This window comes from Eublepharis macularius, chromosome 7 (assembly GCF_028583425.1).
Source record: "Eublepharis macularius isolate TG4126 chromosome 7, MPM_Emac_v1.0, whole genome shotgun sequence".
In the NCBI taxonomy this organism is placed as follows: domain Eukaryota; kingdom Metazoa; phylum Chordata; class Lepidosauria; order Squamata; family Eublepharidae; genus Eublepharis; species Eublepharis macularius.
The window spans coordinates 11,562,852-11,581,947 of record NC_072796.1 but is presented as its reverse complement, the minus strand read 5'-3'; the positions used below and the strand labels follow the sequence as shown (position 1 = coordinate 11,581,947).

The 19,096-nt window shown below is 47.0% G+C and overlaps 1 protein-coding gene across 2 annotated transcripts in view; it reads left to right on the top strand.

Moving 5' to 3' along the window:
* The first annotated feature begins 633 nt into the window (after positions 1–633).
* Positions 634–19,096, top strand: part of TENT4A (terminal nucleotidyltransferase 4A) — a 29,744-nt gene continuing 11,281 nt past the window's right edge. For both annotated transcript variants that reach the window (XM_054985171.1, XM_054985170.1), the window contains exons 1-6: positions 634–1,233; positions 5,926–6,049; positions 8,154–8,200; positions 9,111–9,231; positions 13,329–13,436; positions 17,304–17,432. In XM_054985171.1, coding sequence (XP_054841146.1) covers positions 653–1,233; positions 5,926–6,049; positions 8,154–8,200; positions 9,111–9,231; positions 13,329–13,436; positions 17,304–17,432 — 1,110 coding nt within the window. In that variant the 5' untranslated portion in view covers positions 634–652. The remainder of the gene's footprint in view (positions 1,234–5,925; positions 6,050–8,153; positions 8,201–9,110; positions 9,232–13,328; positions 13,437–17,303; positions 17,433–19,096) is intronic.

The window sequence follows — 19,096 nt, the reverse complement described above, 5'->3', positions numbered from 1 at the left end:
ATGCATTGCACCCCAAAAAGCAGACTGTCGTGGCAGAAACCTTATTTTGGATTTCTTAAAGCATCTTTTCTCTCGACCAGGATAGGCCAGGAGAAGCTGATCTGGTCCGATCTCAGAAGCTAAAGAGGGTTAACCTTGGTCAGTAACTGGATGGGAGGCCAACGAAGACCGGGGCTGCAGAGGCAGGCAGTGAAAAACCACCTCTGGCCGCCTCTTGCCATGAGAACCCCGCCCGCGGGTCACTCTAAGTGAGCTATGGCTTGAGGGCACTCCCCCCACCAAAAGCGTTGCTCGTCTCTCTGGCTGCTCTCCATCACGTCGGATAACGCGTTTTCATTGCACTTTAGGCGCTGTTTGCACCCAGACCTTCGCGCGGGAAACAGGAGTACTATCCAGCGGCCGATGCACAGGCATATTACAAAACCATCCGCCCGGAACAACCGCGGACCCAACGCCGCGCGTCTCCAGTGCGCAGGCGCGGCTCCCTCGTGCCTCCCCGGCGCCCCCCGAAGCCGTGCGTCCCCAGTGCGCAGGCGCGGCTGTCGCCCCTCCGCGCCGCGCCGCGGCCCCGCCCCCTCGGCTCCGCTCCCCCCTCCCCCCGGCCGGCGCGTGCCTGACAGGCCGGCGGCGGCGGCGGCGGCGGGGCGGCCGGATGGACCCGCGCGTGGCCTGGATCCAGCCGGAGCAGAAGGGCCCGGCCAACGCGCTCTGGATGCAGATCTGGGAGACCTCGCAGGGCCGCGCCGGCAGCCCCTCGCCCGGCCCGCCGCCCTCCCCGTCGCCGCCCTTCGCGCCGCGCTTCTCGCTCTGCCTCCTCGGCGCGGCCGCGGCCCCGGCCCCGCGCTCCGAGCCGGCCTCCCCCTCCGCCGCCGCCTCGCCCCAGCCCGCCGCCTCGCCGCCCGCCCTGCTGCTGCTGCCGCCCGCCGACGCGCCGCGCCTGCTGCTGCTGCCCAAGGCCCAGCCCGCCTCCGCCGCGGCCCCCTCGGGCCCCGGGCCGCCCTCGGGCCAGGCCGCGCCGGAGAAGGCGGAGCAGCGGGAGGCCGCCGCGCCGCGCCACCACTACCACCCGGGCCGCAGGAAACGCCAGAACAAGGCCAGCACCTATGGCATGAACTACCTGCTGGGCGGCGCGGCCGGGCCCGGGGCCGCCTCGCCGCCGCTGCCGCCGCCCCTGCGCCGCCCGGCCCCCGGCACGCCCTGGAAGAGGAGGCCCTACCGCCCGGGCATCCACGGGTGAGTCGGGCGCGGCGTCGCTCCCCGCAGGACTGCGCCCGGCAAATGCCCCCTCCGCCCTTGCCAGCGAAATCCAGAGCCTCCGGCCTCGAACGTCTGAAGGCTGACGCGTGTTTTGCCTTCCGCTGGCTCGAGGCGCAAGGGGGGGGGGGCTCCTGTGCATGCCTTACCGGGAGGGGGCAGGACTTGCTTCTGAGTAGACAAGCCACACGGTTGCCAGCTCCAGGGTGGGATGTTCCTGGAGATTCGGGGGTGGAACTTGGAGACGGGAAAGTCCGCAGCAGGACATACTGCCATAGCCCCCAAATCCTCCAAGGGAACAGATCTCTGTTGCCTAGAGATCAGTTGTAACTCTGAGGGAGCTGCAGCAGGTTGGCAACCTCAACCATAAGATCATGCCTCACAGTTGTAGTCCAGGCTTAGGGCCTCTCAGTTGAGAAGCAAAGAAAGTAAATGGGAGCCCAGTGGCGCCTTAAAGATGAAGGCAAATTTTGCTCCACCACCAGCTTTTAAAGTGCCGCTCTCCCTCTCCTCCTGTAAGGTAGGTAAGATGGTTATCCTTATTATGCAAACTGAAGGACTGTGGGCAGGGGGAGAATGAAACCTAAGGCCGTTGAGTGACTTGACAGCAAAGACATGCCCTAACCTACCTCGCAGAGTGGTTGTGAGGACAAAGGGAAGAAGCACGCACACTGCCTCAAACTCCCTAGTAGAAGGGCAAGATAGAAACAAAATGGCTTTCTTCTTCCTCTTTGCTTTTGAATCGTTTTGGTTTGCTGCTTGTGCAGGCTGTGGTCCGGTAGAAGAACCTCCTGCTCGACATGCAGAAGGTCCCAGGTTCAATCGCTGGCACCTCTAGCTAAAAGGGTCAGGTAGCAGGTGATGAGAAAGACCTCGACCTGAAACCCTGGAGAGCTGCCGCCTGTTTGAGTTGACAGTATTGACCTTGAGGGTCCGATGGCCTGATTTACTGGGAGGCATCTTCATGTGTCAGTCCTGCCTCTTAACAGAGGGCCCTTCTTTGCATGTCACCCTTTTCAGTGTACATATAGTAAGTGTAAGTCCAGTAGAAATGAGTGGGGTTTGCTTCCAAGTAAAACATGCACGTGGTCCGGGCTCTGCGAGTTTGGAAGACTGTTAGAAGGATGCTGTTGGGACGTGCCAGTCGTTCATCCAGTCTAGCATCCTTCCTCCTACGGTGGCTAACTAGATGCTCTGGAAGACAAGGAGACTTAAAGCTTCAGTCTACACTGTTCCCTGTGCTGTTCTGTGGGCTACTGTGTCTGAAGACGGAGATTCCGTATCTGACTAATAGGCCCTTGATGGATCTATCCTCTGGGAATTTGTCTAACCTCCTTTTACATCTGAGTTACTGGCCACCAATACATTCTGTGCTGTAAATTCCAGAAATTTAATTTTGTGTGTGTGGATGAATGAATCTTTTGTCTGTTCTGAATCTACTGCCCATCGATTTCATTGGGTGCCTCTTAGTAGTATGAGAGAGGGAAAAACTTTTCTCCGCACCATAAATATATAAACTTCTACCACACACACCCCCTCTGTCTTCTTTCTGATGTGCTCTCCAGAGCTATGATCATTTTGGTTTCCAAAATGATATCTATTCCAATTCTAGAATAACCTTTGAGGGATGGAACAATCAGAAGAATTATGCACAGTGTTCCAAGTGAGGTTACACGGTAGTATTGGGCAGATTATTTTAAATATTGGCCAGCTTATTTTCAATCTGTTTGCTAATGACCACTAGTGCAGAATTTGCATTTTAACTGATGCCACGCATTGAGTCAATACTTTCATCAAAATATCTTCCATGGCTTGAAGATCTCTTTCCTGATCAATCATTACTGATCCAGCCTCGTAGGTAAGGTTTTGTTGTTGAGTGTAAATCATTTTACGCTTATGCTAATTTGCCACTTTGTTTTTTAGACACTCCGCTTGAAGAGATCTCTGGTTTTCGCTATCCTGAATTATTTAGTGTCATCCAGTATTATTTATCACTTCATGAATATCCAACTTTTAGGAAAATCAAAAAGAGCCCAGTAGCACCTTTAAGACTAACCAATTTTATTGCAGCATAAGCTTTCGAGAATCAAGTTCTCTTCGTCAGATGCATGGTACAGAAACTGGTCAAATGCATCTGACGAAGAGAACGTGATTCTCGAAAGCTTATGCTGCAATAAAATTGGTTAGTCTTAAAGGTGCTACTGGGCTCTTTTTGATTTTGCTACCACAGACTAACACGGCTAACTCCTCTGCAACTTTTAGGAAAAAGTTCATGGAAGGGTAGAAGCCTGCAGTGTTGCAGTAGATGTAGGACAGTGTAGTTCAATCCAAACAGTCATGCCAGCGTGATTCTGATTTTTGAGGCACTATTGGCACTTCATATAAAATAGTTTTGATTATTTTGTTAATTTCGTTCATTTCTGTTGACTGTATACTGGGTGGGGGTGGGGGTGGGGGCTTTTTGCCTTCTGTTACCTGACTTGTGCCCCGAGGCAGCTCTTCTTCGGTTGATTTAGTGTCATCAGCAAATTAAATATCACCAGTACTAATACAGATCCTTGTGGGACCTCACTACTTATTTTAATTGTGAGAATTATCCATTTATTCCTATTCTCTCTTTCACCTTCCATTTGACTAGTTATGAATCCATGAGATGCTCTGTTTTCTTACCTCATATAACTGCTATGTTTACTCAGAGGACTTTGGTGACAGATTTTGTCAAAAGCATTTTGGAAACCCAAGTTTATCCTGTCTTTTGCATGTCTTATCCACATGCTTGTTAACGTCTTTGAAGAACTTTTTGGTGAGACAGAATTTGCCTTTGCAAAAATCCTTGCGGATTCTGCCCCATTAGTGCTTGTTCCTTTGTGTGCTTTACACAGTTTACTTTCAGAAGTTGGCTGGCCCTGGTTGTCGTGGCATAGCTTGCCAGGGGCAGTGAGGGAGCTTCAGCTCTGGCTGAATTCTGCAAAGGGTCTAAGGTGGTCTGAAATCTCCCTTGGCTTGTGGTTTTCTGAAGGATGTGAGGGATTTGCATTTCTTGTTCGTTTTTAGAGCCTGTGAAACGGTTTGCTTTTCCTCTAGTCCCTTCTTTCTCACTGAGAGTCAAGGCAGATTGCAACTAACAGCAGTGCCATAAGAACAGTGTAAGTGTTAATTTTAATGTACTTACTAGCTTTGGCAAACATAATTTGCTTTACGTCACCATGTATGGTTGGAAAGGTGGAATAGAAATATTTTAATAGTGAGAAAGGGTCAGCTTGGCTTTTGCAGAGGAATCGGTTTACCTGGAACAGATGTTTTTCTAACTAGTCTCTGGAGCCTGTAGACTGGATGGGCCGCTCTGCATGTGTGTGTTGGATGTAGTGCTTTAGATCCTTTTGGAACTGGTGCAGCATAACGGCTAAGATTGAGCTACAAATGAAGAAGTTTTGGGTTAAAATTTTACATCGGGAACTCACTAAGTGGCCTTAGGCAATCCATTCTCTCTCAGCCTTAACCTTCCATTCCTTCATTCTAAAATGTGCAGAGGATAATAGTGATTTTCACAGGCTGTTGGTGAAATGCCATTCAAGTGTTGTTGTTTAAGTAGCCACTTTGCAATGTGAAATTTGAATATGACAAATGTTTATCATACAAGTATGTTTCTCAAGCTGTTGATAAACGTGGGTTTAGTGTGCCATGTAATGTGTGCAAAGACCTGAAGTAAAAGCTTGGAAAGTTGGGATTCTACCTGTGGCACTTTTGAGGGATTTGCCTGCAAAGTTAGATGCTGCAGTAACTCCATTTCTTGCTAAGATGCTATGGAATCTCTTGCCTACATGCCTAAATATTGAACATTCTGCTTTTAAAAAAACATTTCTGACTTTTAGTGGTAGGGAAAACGCATTATGTTGCATCCAGAGAACCACAAACGCAGCTGTGCCGATTGAATAATGGATCTTTCTCTCATCTTCTGCAACCTCTCATACCATCGGAAGGTGGCTTCTGAGGGTCAGAGGATGCTGGAGAACCATGTGTGCCTCAACTGGAGTGGAGAATCTATAAAAATCACAGATCTGTTCCTTTGCAGTGGTCGTGCATTTTCTTTGCACAAATGTGCTTTCTGCTCCAGCCCATGTTTTGTAGATTGCAGAAAGTCCAGTTCCAATTCCCCACACCGCCATGATAATAAAGCTGCAGAAAGACTTGCCTTGAGACCTCGGCGAGTGGCTGCTGGCCCCAGTAGGCAAGATTAGAACCCTGTGCTCATTTACTGAACAGCAATTCATCTTTTTGTAAGTTTTCTATTTTGCGCACAGCTGTTTTGTGTGTAGTAGGTACTAGAAAGCTCTACAGGAATTGGTATAGAAGATATTCACCTATTTCATCAATCAGGAAAAAGTAACAGCCATAAATGATACATGCAGGTCAGGCAGGCTAGATGAAGCTTTAAGGTCCACAGGAGAAGAGCTGGCTTCTGTACCTGTGAAATAATTTGCAGTCCTGTTATTCTTCAGCAGAGCAAGTGTATGAAAACTGAAGTTTTGCTGTAGTGTAGTGGCTTGCGTGTTGGGCTTGATGAGAAAAACAGATTCAAATCCCAGTTATATCCATGTACCTATAAAATATATGATGGATTATTTCAGAATGCTTTCAGATGTTGCTAACCTTTTTATTTTCTCCCAATAGGCTCCATGAAGAAATAATGGACTTTTATGACTTTATGTCCCCTCGTCCTGAAGAAGCAGTTATGAGAAGAGAAGTAGTGAAAAGAATAGAAACGGTCATCAAAGACCTCTGGCCTACGGCTGATGTGAGTACACGTCTCTCCTTAGCTTTTTGATTAAAGCCGGGAGTGGTTGCTCATCCTTTGCTCTGCTCTCTGCTGGCACTCCTTCCCCCTAGCAGTGTGATTGTTTAGCTCCCTCGATGCACAATGCCGTCGTGTAAATAATCTCCCCCCAAGTAATCACATCAGATCAGTGACTTCCATAAAAAACACATTGCTAGTGATTTATAAGGCACATTTAAACTCCTTGTCTTAAAACTTTGTTTACAACACTGGTAGCAGAGCAGTATGCCACGGTGTAGCTCTTATGGCTGCCTGTCTTAAAGCTCAGGGAAGGGGCGAGTATGCAAGGGACAGCAGCCATAGTAGGACCTTCTCTTCACTGAGGGAAGTAAAGCTTTGCAGCACTGCCTCCCATTCTGGGCACATTTTCCTTCATGTGCTCAAGAGAAGACAGCAGAGACTTGGGTTCCCATGGTGTTCTCTGGCAGTGAAGGGACTTTACAGGGGATGTTTTCACATGTCTTCTTTACATAGCGCAAAACTCACGGAACGAAGGCGTCATCATGGCGTGATTTCTGACATCATCGTGCTGCGATTCTGTTTTCGTGGCACGATGATTTCAGAAATTGCGCCATGAATACGCCCTTGCTTTGTGAGTTTTGTACTGTGTAAAGATATGTGAATTCAGTCATGGTTTGTGGTTCTACAGCAGGAGGGAGGAAGACAGAAAGGTTGTGCCACAACTCATATTAAATGCAATCTGATTTTATTATTTTTTAATTTTATTTCCTTGATATTTCACCTTTCCCCCCAGTGGGGGACCCATACTGGCTTACATTGTGCTCCTCTCCTCCATTTTATCCTCAAAACAGCCCTGTGAGGTAGGCAAGGCTGTGGCTGGCTAAAGGTTATCCAGTAGGCTTCCATGACTGAGTGGGGATTCGAACCCGGTCCTAAGCAAATGAGTGCATATATTGACAGTGTGAAGCACTTGTATGTTTCAGCTCCGGGCTTGTTTTCTGTATCTCTGTGGAAGAGCGGTTTGGTTTCCTAGAGGCAAGGCAATGTTTGCTTGCCACGGGAAGCCAAGCAAATAGCTAAATACATGCTTTGGTTAAAATTTTCCATAGTTCGCACAGTACTGTCGTAATCTGAAAATATCCAAGAAATGAATATTTACCCAGTAAGCTGTTGTAATGTTGCATGATGATAAACTTCTATAGAGTTGAAATCAGGGGAGCTATGTTAAGTTTTTGATATTTGAAAAGCTGGTCATATGTAGCCAACAACTGTCTTCATTTTTCAGGTTTTGTTCTCGACTGTTTAATAATAAACAGGTTTTTTCGACTGTTTAGTAATAAAACAGGCAGTTTCATTTACCACAAAATTGTATACTGTAAGGTGGGATCATATGTAATAGCTTCACATTAGGGTTCATCCAGTTTGGGACCTTCCAAACCACTAATGTCTCCTTTGAGAACGTGCTTATTTTTGAGCGTAGTTAAAGGTTAAAAGCCTGCCAGAAGAATCACTCAGGACTCCCTGGAATGAAATCATCTAAAGCATTTATGCTTGTTCTTCCTTAGCAATCCAGTTCTTATTAATTGGTTTTGAAGAGCAGGAACAAGTTGCAGGCTGCTATTCTCAGTTGTGTCAATTCCCTTCTCTTTCCTGGCTTGCTCTAAACCATAGCATGTTGTGATATCTAGATCAGACAAATTGCTTAGTGCTAACCAAGCTTTACTCTAAGCTATAGTTTTCAGTTCCAGCCCGAACCATAGCTTGTTATGACTTATTATTCATAATTGGTCTAACATGCATGTCTTGGCAGTTAACAGGTAATCTGGAAAGCAGGTAGTATGGATCATGCCAGCTGTGTGGGGGTCCCTTTGAGTGCAAAACCATGGCTTGGTAATTGGGCAGTGTGATTTCTTACCTGGGCCAGAGTGTTCATGAGTGGAAGGGGTCTCTGACAAAGGATGACAAAAGTTAGCTTGGATTAAACTATTAGATGTCAGAAAATGCCTTGTCTTAATTTCCGCAGCGTAAGTCAGTAGCGATGTCTTTGAAATACTTGTCAGTTCAAATTGCTCAGCAGCACACTAACTTTGCATCTCTCTTTCAGGTCCAGATATTTGGGAGTTTTAGCACGGGGCTTTATTTGCCAACTAGGTATGTCCTGAAATGTTTCTGTACAGGGTATATACTGTCTTTATTAAGGGGGTCTGTTTTTATGCACAAATAAAATGGGAACACTTAGTTGTGAACTGTTTGTCTTCATAAACAAGCTCATTGCAGCGCTGTGCCATTAAGAAGGGAAATGTTTCTAGCTCTGCACTAATACTGCTTATGCAGTAGCATGAACATACAGCAGGAAAATTGCTGTTCACCTTTGTGACTCATAGCTTATGTATGTTTATAATTGCAGAAAGTAAGTTACAAATAACCAGTGGACCTATTGGCTTGGATCTAAAGTCCATTTCTGAGAATGAAAGGGCGCTTCTGTTGGTGAGGGGAGGCGATTCCTACTGATTTCTCCCTCTCAGTGCCTTCATTTCACCCCCTTTGGTGTTCCTGGTGTCCTGACCTCCAGGAACAAAACCTTGGGGCTTAGGGACCAGCCACAGGAGGGAAAGTCGAGACTCCGATTCTCTCAGCTGTCTTCTACTAATGGACCTTGCAGGATCTAAGCCAGTAGTTCGAATCCAGTTGTTCCCTTCTGCTAACCGAGGAATCCTGCGCCTTATGAATCTTGTGCTGATCTTCCCTCCAGTGAAAGGGAACTACTGGATCCAACCCTGTGTGCCAAACTACATATATTTGCTTTTTCCAACAACAGCTGGGCAAAGTACCCCGGATTAAGACACTGACATGCCTGTGCAGTTTATTGTCCTATGCATGTTGAACTGCTATATGTAGGAGCCTTCCAGTTGTTACAGTTGGGGGAATAAACTTGCAAAATCAGTAGGCCAAAGACTGAATTGAACTCTTCTGGCTAATAAGTGTATCAAAAGATTTCTGTGTCCAAGGTGCAAGTTCTTAAGTTTAAAAAAAATTCTTTTGTGTTTTTAATTATCCGCAGTGATATTGATTTAGTGGTTTTTGGAAAATGGGAGAGCCCCCCTTTACAGCTGCTGGAACAAGCACTAAGGAAACACAATGTGGCTGAGCCATATTCAATTAAAGTACTTGACAAAGCTACGGTAAGTAGGGAAATGAGCTACGCTTGCCCTTAAAGAAAAGGAACAGTATTTAGCATAAACAGTTCTTTTAAAACAGCTGGGTTTTTTTGTCTTGGTAAAATTACTTGGCTTTAACAGTTTGTATATTCAGTACTGAGTCTCGTTAATGAAAGTTTGACGGATCCAGGAGTCCAAGGTCTGACTTTGTTTGATAGCAGTTTGTAACAGCATTCGAATGCAAAAAACTTTTGAGCATGAAATGCAGAGCTTTAGAGCCAGTGCTGTTTAGTTTAGTGCTCATTATATATGGAATAAATGTCTTCTCTCAAACTGGCATGCATCCTTCCTCTATAATTACCTGAAAACTACAGTTTTGTTGGCAAGTTTTTCATTTATAATTTGATGTTCCTGAATAAACTTTATTCAAATACGTTGATATAGATGCAGTTGTGTCCTTGAGCAAGCAGATGCAATTCTCTCCTGTAGCAGGGAGGGGAATGTCTTAAGATTTTTCCCTGGAGTAACGGCTTCCTGTGCCATGTCCCGTGCATTTCTCAGAGTTCCCCCAACCTTGGGAGGGGTGGAAATACCTGTTCCTTGAGCAACCTTGCAGTTTGCTGGATGCATCCCATAGCACTTAACTAAAATTATTTGAATTAAGACGGTTATAACAATTATTATTGAACAGTGTCCATTTTGCAGTTTTATATCTGCTTTTTCTCATGCATGAAGAGCTATACTTCTCTTCCTCACCTCACATCTTTGGTCTGAACATGGGGTAGAGGTCTACCCAACAACTAATTCTTCATCTTAGCTCAAGCTTGGGGCAGTGGCGGGGGGGGGGGGCGGGGAGTAGTAGTAGTTTGTTTTCTTTTGTTTTTGCTGAGCTTTAAATGCCTGAGGTTGAGCGCTGACAACATCAGTGAGAAGAAGTGCTCTGTGTCTCTGCTGTCCTGAACTTTCCTGCTCCTGGCATTTGACAGTTCTTCGGGGCACATTCTCGGCTGCCTTTAGCTTATGAGTCATCATCCCTAATGAGGACTCGTATTCTGCACAGCATCTGGTTTGTATGCCGCCTTTATTTTTGTGTTGTGATCAGGGGCTTTAGTTCTTGCTTTGGTACCTAATTCCTTCTCCCCGTAGCTGAAAAGCTGTGGCGATGTGTTTCCCCATTTTTTTTACCATCTTTGATTTTAACACTAACTGCTAAGAGTTGAAGGGCACTGCCGCTTGAACTCCCAGTAAACAGATACATCTGCTGTTGTTAGATTACTGCTGTAGATGAGGGGGGTGTCGTTGAGTGCTACAGTCTTAAATGCACTGGCTTGGCTGAAATGCCGTCAATGTGAATGGACTGCACCAAAGCCTTGATGTTTTCCATGTCCAAATTTGGGAAGGTTCAGGGCTTTTTTTCAGCTGGAACGCGGGGGAACGGAGTTCCGGAACCTCTTGAAAATGGTCACATGGCTGGTGGCCCCGCCCCCTGATCTCCAGACAGAGGGGAGTTGAGATTGCCTGCCGCGCCGCTTGGCAGCGTGGAGGGCAATCTCAACTCCCCTCTGTCTGGAGATCAGGGGGCGGGGCCACCAGCCATGTGACCATTTTCTCCGAGCGCAACCCACTGAGCTCCACCACCTCTTTTCCCCGAAAAAAAGCTCTGGGAAGGTGTAATACACTAATGTATTTATTCATGAATTCTCCTAGGTGTTTCAATCAGGGTTGAGCTGTATACCCGAAGAGGGGACACAAAAAAATAGTGGAAGGTTTTTCCTAGGGATGTTACCGAATTTCATGTACACATTGTTTCAACCCAAGTTCCAGTTTGACATGGGCTCTATCCGCTTGGGATGAATGTCTAGTTATCTTTTTCTGCAGCCGTAGCAACAAGAGTCAATAGAATTACTGCTTTTAAAATTGCTGGGTGGGGGTGGGGAGGGGTGTTGCATAAATTTCATATAAATGGCATAAAAGAAACTAACTGGAAACATCACCGGTGCAACTGGGAGTGACAGCATGCCAAGAAAAGAAAACAGGAATGTTTGTAAATCCCTGTCCTTTACCCGTTTGTTTTTCATTCTCCCCAAGTGCTTTCTCTCCCTGCTCTGACAGCAGAAACAAATTATGCAATGTATGTATATATTAGAATGTTGGCTTCTTTTGGAGTTGATAATATCATTACATTAAGTACATTAAGTACATAAAGTCCACTTCCAATGCAGAACTTAAGGTGTAGCGTGCATGTCTTACTGTTATCAACCAGTAAGGCACAGAGCATGGCGTGTGGTCAGTATGAGACTCTCTTAACGTTGCCACTAAGCATTTTTTTCCCAGACTTCCAGAACTGCTCCCTGCCCCAGATGTCGTGTGCCTTCGGAGTCTCCCTGCCTCACCACCACTTTAAATTTTTATTTGCCCTTTTCTGCAAGGACATGAGGGTAGTTTACGTGCTTCCTTTCTTCTTTCCTTCCTGCATTTTATCCTGAAAACAGTCCTGTGAGGTCGATTAGGGTGAGGGTAGCAACTAGCCCGGGAACTAGGAAACGGCATGGCAGAATGGAGAACTGAACCTGACAGGCACTGATCTGTTTGAAAGCTCCCCTCTGGCTCTCTCAAGTGAGGGAGTGCCTCCAAATCCACATGTGCAGTTTGCTGGCATACATGAGGGAGGATCTGTTGGACAAATCAGCTGTCCGTCTTTGGAAGCAGCAGCTCTCTGAATCTCAGTGCTAAGAGCCAGTATCAGACAAAGCCCTTGGTATCTGTGCCCTGTTTGTTGGCTCTTTGGGACAACTGGTTGGCCACTGTATGAAATAAGCTCTGGGCTAGATAAATCCACTGGTCTGATCCAGCAGGGCTCTTCTTATGACTGCAAGAATGTTGATGATTCAGGACATTTTCTTCTGTTGTCATCTGTTGCTTCTGCTGAAAGCTGATTGTGCCTTGCCCCATGGGCTTCTCTCCTCCTTCAGGTAGAATGGCAACTTTTGCTTTGTCTTCAGCTTAGCATATGAGCTGTCTCTGTTAACCCAGAGAGAGAAGAGTTGGCATCAGAGCTCTGCTGTTTGCTTCTCCCCACACCCTTTTTGAACAACGTTTCCCAGTTGGGGAGCTGCCCTTCTTCCTTTCTCCCTTTGAGGCTTGGGAGAGCGGATGGTTTTGACTAGAGTTCACATGAAGACAAGGCTACCTTTTTGCTCTTTCCCACTGCTATGAATCCTGTACCATGCCCAGAACTAGTACAGAGAGCAAGCTGTGACCATGGTGCAAAGTGGAAGGGAAGAACAGGGCTTCTAGCGTGCAGATAAGTTTTTCCTCCATGGAAGTATCCTTATGATTAATACAAGCAGAATAACTAATACAAAATAAATATATGTACGTTAGCTTAATTATAGGCAGGTATCAGAATGTAATTTTCTTGGTGTAGAGTTGAGGTTTCCTTTTTGCTCTGAATAATTCTTTAGAGCAGGCATGACTGTGTGGATAAATAACATTAAAAGATTCTGTGTAAACAGCTCAACAGCTTACCGATCCTCTGTCACAGACTCAGCGCCCTGGTAGGACACTGTGCATGCCGCTGCATCGTTGTTTTCACTGTCATGCAGCAAAGCCTGGGGCTGGTTGTGTGACTTTGTTCCCATCTCCAAAGTGTCAGGTAGCCCTCTAAGGTCAGAAGAACACTAAAGATTGTGTGCTATGATAAAGTGCAACATAGTGTTTCAAGACTGCATGTAAAACCTCAGCATTCTTCTGACATTACAGGTAGAAAAGAGCCATACAAGCCATTTTACGTGTGGAACTGTCAACACTGCTAGTTCAGGTTATCGGAGCTAGCAAGAAAGGGTTTGGCAACAGCAGAACTGGCATGAGAAGAGGAGGAGGGCATATGGACGGAGCAGGGGATGGACAGCAGCCCTTGGCTAATTGTTCATAAGGCTAGTCTAAATCAATGTGAAATTAATCCTAATAGGGTGGTTTAAGGTTCCCAAGTGAGCTGTGCTTGAAGCTCTCTCTAGCTTCTAGAACAAATGACCATGTTAGCAGCTTGATGACTTGATTGATCAGCCACTGGAAAAGTCTTGTTGACATTGGTTGAATGACTGGTTTAACTGTTGTTGCAGGTACCAATAATAAAGCTTACTGACCAGGAAACCGAAGTAAAAGTTGACATTAGTTTTAATGTGGAAACTGGTGTGAAGGCAGCTCGACTTATCAAAGACTACATGAAGGTACAGTCAAAAGAACAAGAGCGGGAACGTATTTGGGCAGGGAAGAGGTTGTGTTGGAGTCAGATGTAGTTACTTTGTACAGTATCAAGGAAGTAGCTCTCAGCTTTCCAATAAATGACGCTTGCGAGGGAAAGAAAGACCCTTTCGCCAAGAATGATAGTGTGTGTCTAGGATCTTTGTTAGGAGGGATGTTTGTTGCCGTTACCACCTGCCATTCTTACTGAGACTCAAGGTGGATTGCAAAATGTTTTTTAAAAAATTGAATCAAAAGGTGTGTACTGTTTCAAAAGGTTTCTTGGAGTATTAACTGATTAATGGAAGTCTGGGCTTGCCTGGCCACAGACAGTTGTGGTCAGCTGTGGATTATCTTGAAGCGATGCTGGCATCAGTGCTGCTGCCTCTATCTCTGCAGTGGGACCTGTGCTGCTTGCAAACAATAAATATTGGCAGCTAGTTATAACTAGGGATGTGCAGTGCCAGGGTGATTCGGGTTTCCCAATTCAGTTTACCCAAATTGGGGGCGGGCGGGGGGGAGGATTCAGAATTTCAGATTCAGAATGATTTGGGTATGCTTCGTAAAGATTCGGACGTTATTTTCAATGGAGAACATGCTCCTGGCTTTCCAGGAGCCGGGCAGGGGAGGCATTTTCTTTACAAATCATATCAAATTTGGTGGGGACCTTCTCCTAACTCTCCTCTAACGACCCCCCAAGTTTCAGAACGATTGGACTTCAGGGGTGTCATATTATGGCCCCCCCAAAGAAGGTACCCCCATCCTCCTCCACTCTCCATTATTTCCTATGGGGAAAAAAGGGCTTTCTAGGAGGCTTGGGGTGGCATTTTGCAAGCAAAATGCACCCAATTTTCAGGGGACCTGCTCCTACCTCTCCTTCCACCCTCCTTTGGGTGGCCATTTTCTATTGAAAGGAGATTGGACTTTGGGGGGCCCTTGTCTGTTGAAGTTAGTTAGAAAAAATAAAAAATAAGAGCAGAGGAAGAAGACTTCAAAATCACGTGGTAGAGAAGGTGCCCCTATTCTCCTCCACTCTCCATTATTCCCTATGGGGAAAACCAAGGGGGCTTTCTAGGTGGCTTAGGGTGGCATTTTGCAAACAAAATGCACCCAATTTCCAGGGGACTTGCTCTTACCTGTCCTACCACGGCGTCCCCAAGTTTCAGGGAGATAGCACTTTAGGGGGGCACCCAAAGGTGGTTCTCCCACCACACCATTTATTTCAACTGTGGGGAAGACTCCCACACAGCAGTAACACATGGATTGTGGCTGCCAATGGCTGCAGCCACAATCTGGCTACTACACACCCCAAGCAAGCCCCTCAGAACCACACCTCCCCCCCAAACAAAACTCACCCCCCCTGCAGTAACTGGCCAGCCACTCTCCATTGGTTCCTATTGTATGAAAATACAGACTCCCACAGCCAGGAACACATGGAATGTGGCACCCATGGCCACAGGCATAATCCCCCTTTCAATCTACCCCCCCCCAGCAGGCCCACCGACCCAAAGATAAGCACCCCCAAATTCCCCACCACCCCCAGAGCAGGCTGGCTAGCCATTCTCCATTGTTCTCTATGACGAGAACTTTTAAACTGTCTTTCCCAGGGCAAGTATGCACAGGCCAGGGGTGCCACAGTGGAGGGCACACGCCCGAGTGCAAGCTCATCCCTGGGAAAGCACTCCTGAGCCACAGACACGCACCCCCAAATTCCCCACCACCCCCAGAGCAGGCTGGCCTGCCACTCAGTTCAGCCAGTGGTGAAACACCACAGAGCAGAACAGTACCTTGGCCACAAGCACAACACAGTGGCATTCGCAGAGCACAGTTGTGGAGGATCCCCCCCCCCCCCCCGGCCAGGTTCAGACTGAACTGGAAACTGCTTGTGAGGCAGGGTTGGGATGTGGCCGTCATCATCGGCTGGCGCCCACCCACACCATTCCTACTAACCCCACTCCTCCTACCCCTTCATTATGAACTTTTTAACTTTAAGAGCAACAACATTTAACAACATTCTCCTCGGCAGCATAGCTTAGTTTGGCTGCTTCTCTGAGTTTCCTGCTGTGTTTGTGTGAGTCCCTGACCTAACCTGTCTCTAACCTCTCTCTCCTTCCGGTGGCAATGAACATTTCTGGGGCCTGTTTTCTCATTTATCAGAATAAATTTGTGCCCACGGGAGCTGGGACAGTTTTGGTTTGCTTTTTTCCCCCCTGTTGTGGGGAGGGGGGGAGGCCAAATTGCAGGGTGCATTCCCTTTGCCACTGAGTTCCCTTTGCCACCCTCCTACTGCTGGATTTTTACTTCTAAGTTTACTGTAGGGAAGAGTGCGATTCCCCAGGTCCTAGACGCGCACGCCTGCCCTGGCCTGCTTCTGGCGCAGTTCGTGAGTGGACCTCACACTGCGCAAGAACTGACTCGTGCGCCTCCGACATTTCTGCAGGAGATACTGGAGGTCACGAGTTTCAGGGTCCTGCGGTTCCGAGGAGAAGCCCTACTCAAGTGCGGCTTTCACCACTAGGTGAAATTTGTGGGCTGCACAGTAAATGCGCTCCTGGCCCAACTGCTGCGCCACTGCCCTCGTGTTGCGGCCACCATCCATCACCATGCATCCCAAGGTGATGGTGCCCTCGCCTACCCAGCCATCCAACTCCCTCCTCAAGGTGGCCGTGATGTTCTCCACTGTGTGCGACACGTCGAGAACCTTGGCGAGGAGCAAGGCCTTGCAGTAGCCGGCCCGGTGGGCTCCCATCCGTCCCTGCCTAACACTGGACACCCCACCCCCGCCCTGAAGGTCCTAGGGTTGCCCCCAGTGAGCAGTAAGTGACAGGTATACATGCTGCACACTAGAGCAGGTCCAGATGTCGGATGTGAAGTGTACATTCTCTGGGCAGCGTGGGACAACTGCACCTTCACGTGGTCCCTGGCAGCCCTGGAAAACGAGGGCAACATGGTCCTGCTCAACGTCATGTGAGCAGGGATCGTGTACCAGGAATAGGCATCATGGAGCAGCCCCTGGAAGCTGAAGTCGTCAAGTATGGAGAATGGCTGACCATCTACTGCTATCATGTTGACGATGTGTCACGTGATGCTCTGGCTCGCCTTCTGGATCCTCCCTTTGGGCACACTAGTGCCCAGCGTACCAAGCATCTTCGTCAGAGAGGCTTGGCGTCCCTGCCCTCCAGGAACCCGTGGGGGGAGAGCACCAGAGGAGGCTGCCTCCTTCTGGCTAGCTGGCATCCCTGTGATGCCACTTGAATTGAATCTTTCCGAATTAGGCTTGATTCGGGTTAAAAACCCGAATCGGATACCCGAATTGCACACTCCTAGTTACAACGTATTGAGTGTCATGTGGTTACCCAGGCAATATAGCGCTTTAGCGTATTTACTCTAAATTGGCTTGCAAAAAAGCATGCATCCCCCACCAAGGTGTTCAAGAATGTGTCTCCCATTTTGCAATCAAATCACAATTGGAGTGGAAGAGAGACATTCCTGAATAAAAATGATCTTCCAAAGGAAACAAATGTTAGAATTATTCATCTTCTAGTTCATAATATTTTCACATATGAAAGTCCTTCATATCCATGGTTTTTATCACCCCTGAACCTTTGAAGGATATATTAGCTTATTTACACGAAGTTAATCAGCTTCCTGTTAAGTATGGTATAACCTAGCAATGTGTAAAGTTTTTTTTACTACTTTAACCTTCTGTTTTGATATGAAATCCTAAATGCTCCACAGTCAATCCTTACCGCAGCCAGTAAATAATAAAAAGCCACAGGATTATTTGTTGCTAATAGAAGAACTGTGTTCTGTTTAACTTCACTTATGGAAACTTTTCTTTTTTTCATTTGCAGAAATACTCGTTGCTGCCTTACTTGATTTTAGTATTAAAACAGTTTCTCCTTCAAAGGGATTTGAATGAAGTTTTTACTGGTGGAATTAGCTCCTACAGCCTAATTTTAATGGCAATTAGCTTCTTACAGGTCAGTGCTTTTCTGCTAATGTTGATTCTTTACTCTTCTGGGGAGCTCTCTGTAGGAATGAATTGGGCTGCTCCTACTTACTTAGCTGCCTGTGTTTTAAGGCTCTGTGGTACCTTTCCGGGCACTCACCAGATATTTTGAGGAAGTCAGTGGGTCCAGGTGGGTCTCCAGCCCAGCAAGGCTTCTGATTGGTGGAGCTCTGATTGGTTGTGCAAATTAAAATAATGTCATTTTGGGAGCGGCTTCCACTGCAGTGTTGGTTTTATCTTCTCACTCTTCTTTCCCAGTGTATTGTTTAAAAAATTACTTCTCTGCTCCTGTGCACTTGAGCTCCTTATGTGTCCTGTGAGCCCACCTTCTGTGGCAGCCGTTTTGTGGGTGGGTCCACCAACTCATGCCAGAGATCCAAAGGTGCCCATAGGCTCAAAAACATTGGGGATCCCTGTTCTGAGGCCTTTTTATATCAGCTGCAGATCTGACTTAGTGCTTCACCCTGCCTGTTCAGTACAGCAACAAAAGACTATGTTGAAACGGGGTCAAGATTAAAGGATTTCTGTATAGGCCATGTTGAGTGCCAGCGTTCGTCTCGCTAAATCTCCCTCCTAAGGCAACCACTTTGTGGAGGGTTAAAATCATGTAATTTAATAATGTTTCATCTAGACAGCCTGGTACTGCCTACATTTTCACGTGTACGTGATTGAACACTTTGTATCCTGCACATCTGCTGCTTTATAAGTGTGTTCCTGTAATTCATTAAGCCAGACTGCCTACAGCTACTCCAGTCCTTCCTTACGGCACGCGATTCTTGAACTGTAGAGAATTGTCTCCCTCGTGAAAAGCTTAGACGTAGCTTTTCTCAATTAATGGAGGAAGGTGTCCAGTATGTGGGTTTGCTTCCTGCTCTGTCAGACAGTCTCCGTTATTTACAAGTTTGACTTGAGCACTTAACATGCTCCAAAACAACCCAGAGGGTTCTCTTAATAATTTTTTACAGATATAAAACTTCTGAACAAATTGAATTGTTATTCCCATTGCTGTTTCTGTATTGGGATGTTACAGCTCTCTGCTTTGGTTTTAGCAGTTCTGAGGAGCAGGCACAGCTTGTCTGCCTGGCCCGTCTCCCGTCTCTCCTGGCTGGACCTGTCTCTTTCCCTAAGGGACTTCCTGTGCCTAAATACAGCTAATACGTAATTTCCTTGAAAAGTCACATGAGACCATTCTGAGATGCATTACACTGGCGCAAGCCAACACTTTCGTAATCTGAGGAGAGGCTGTAAGAGAAATGAAGGAACAGGACAGCCTCGTGCAAGAGCTTTGCAGCAGTGTTCCTCTAGGAGTTTGAGCTACATTAATATTATTCCACTAGAAACAAAGCCCGTTGTGGGAAAAAATACAACGGGCTCTAGAAAGGGGATAGCGGAGAGGCAGGCATTCCCTCCTCCTCCATCATTGATCCTGGCCAGTGAAGGGGCGGGGGGACATTGCCACTTGCTCCATACCTGATCTCAGCAACATGAAGGGGCAGCGGGCTTTGCTACCTGCTGCATGTCTGATACAGGCTGGGTAAAAGGGGGGCAGGCATTGCCACCTGCTCCGCTCCTGATCCCAGCTGGGTGAAGGGAAAACGGGCATTGACTTCTGCTCTGTGCCTGATTATGGCTGGG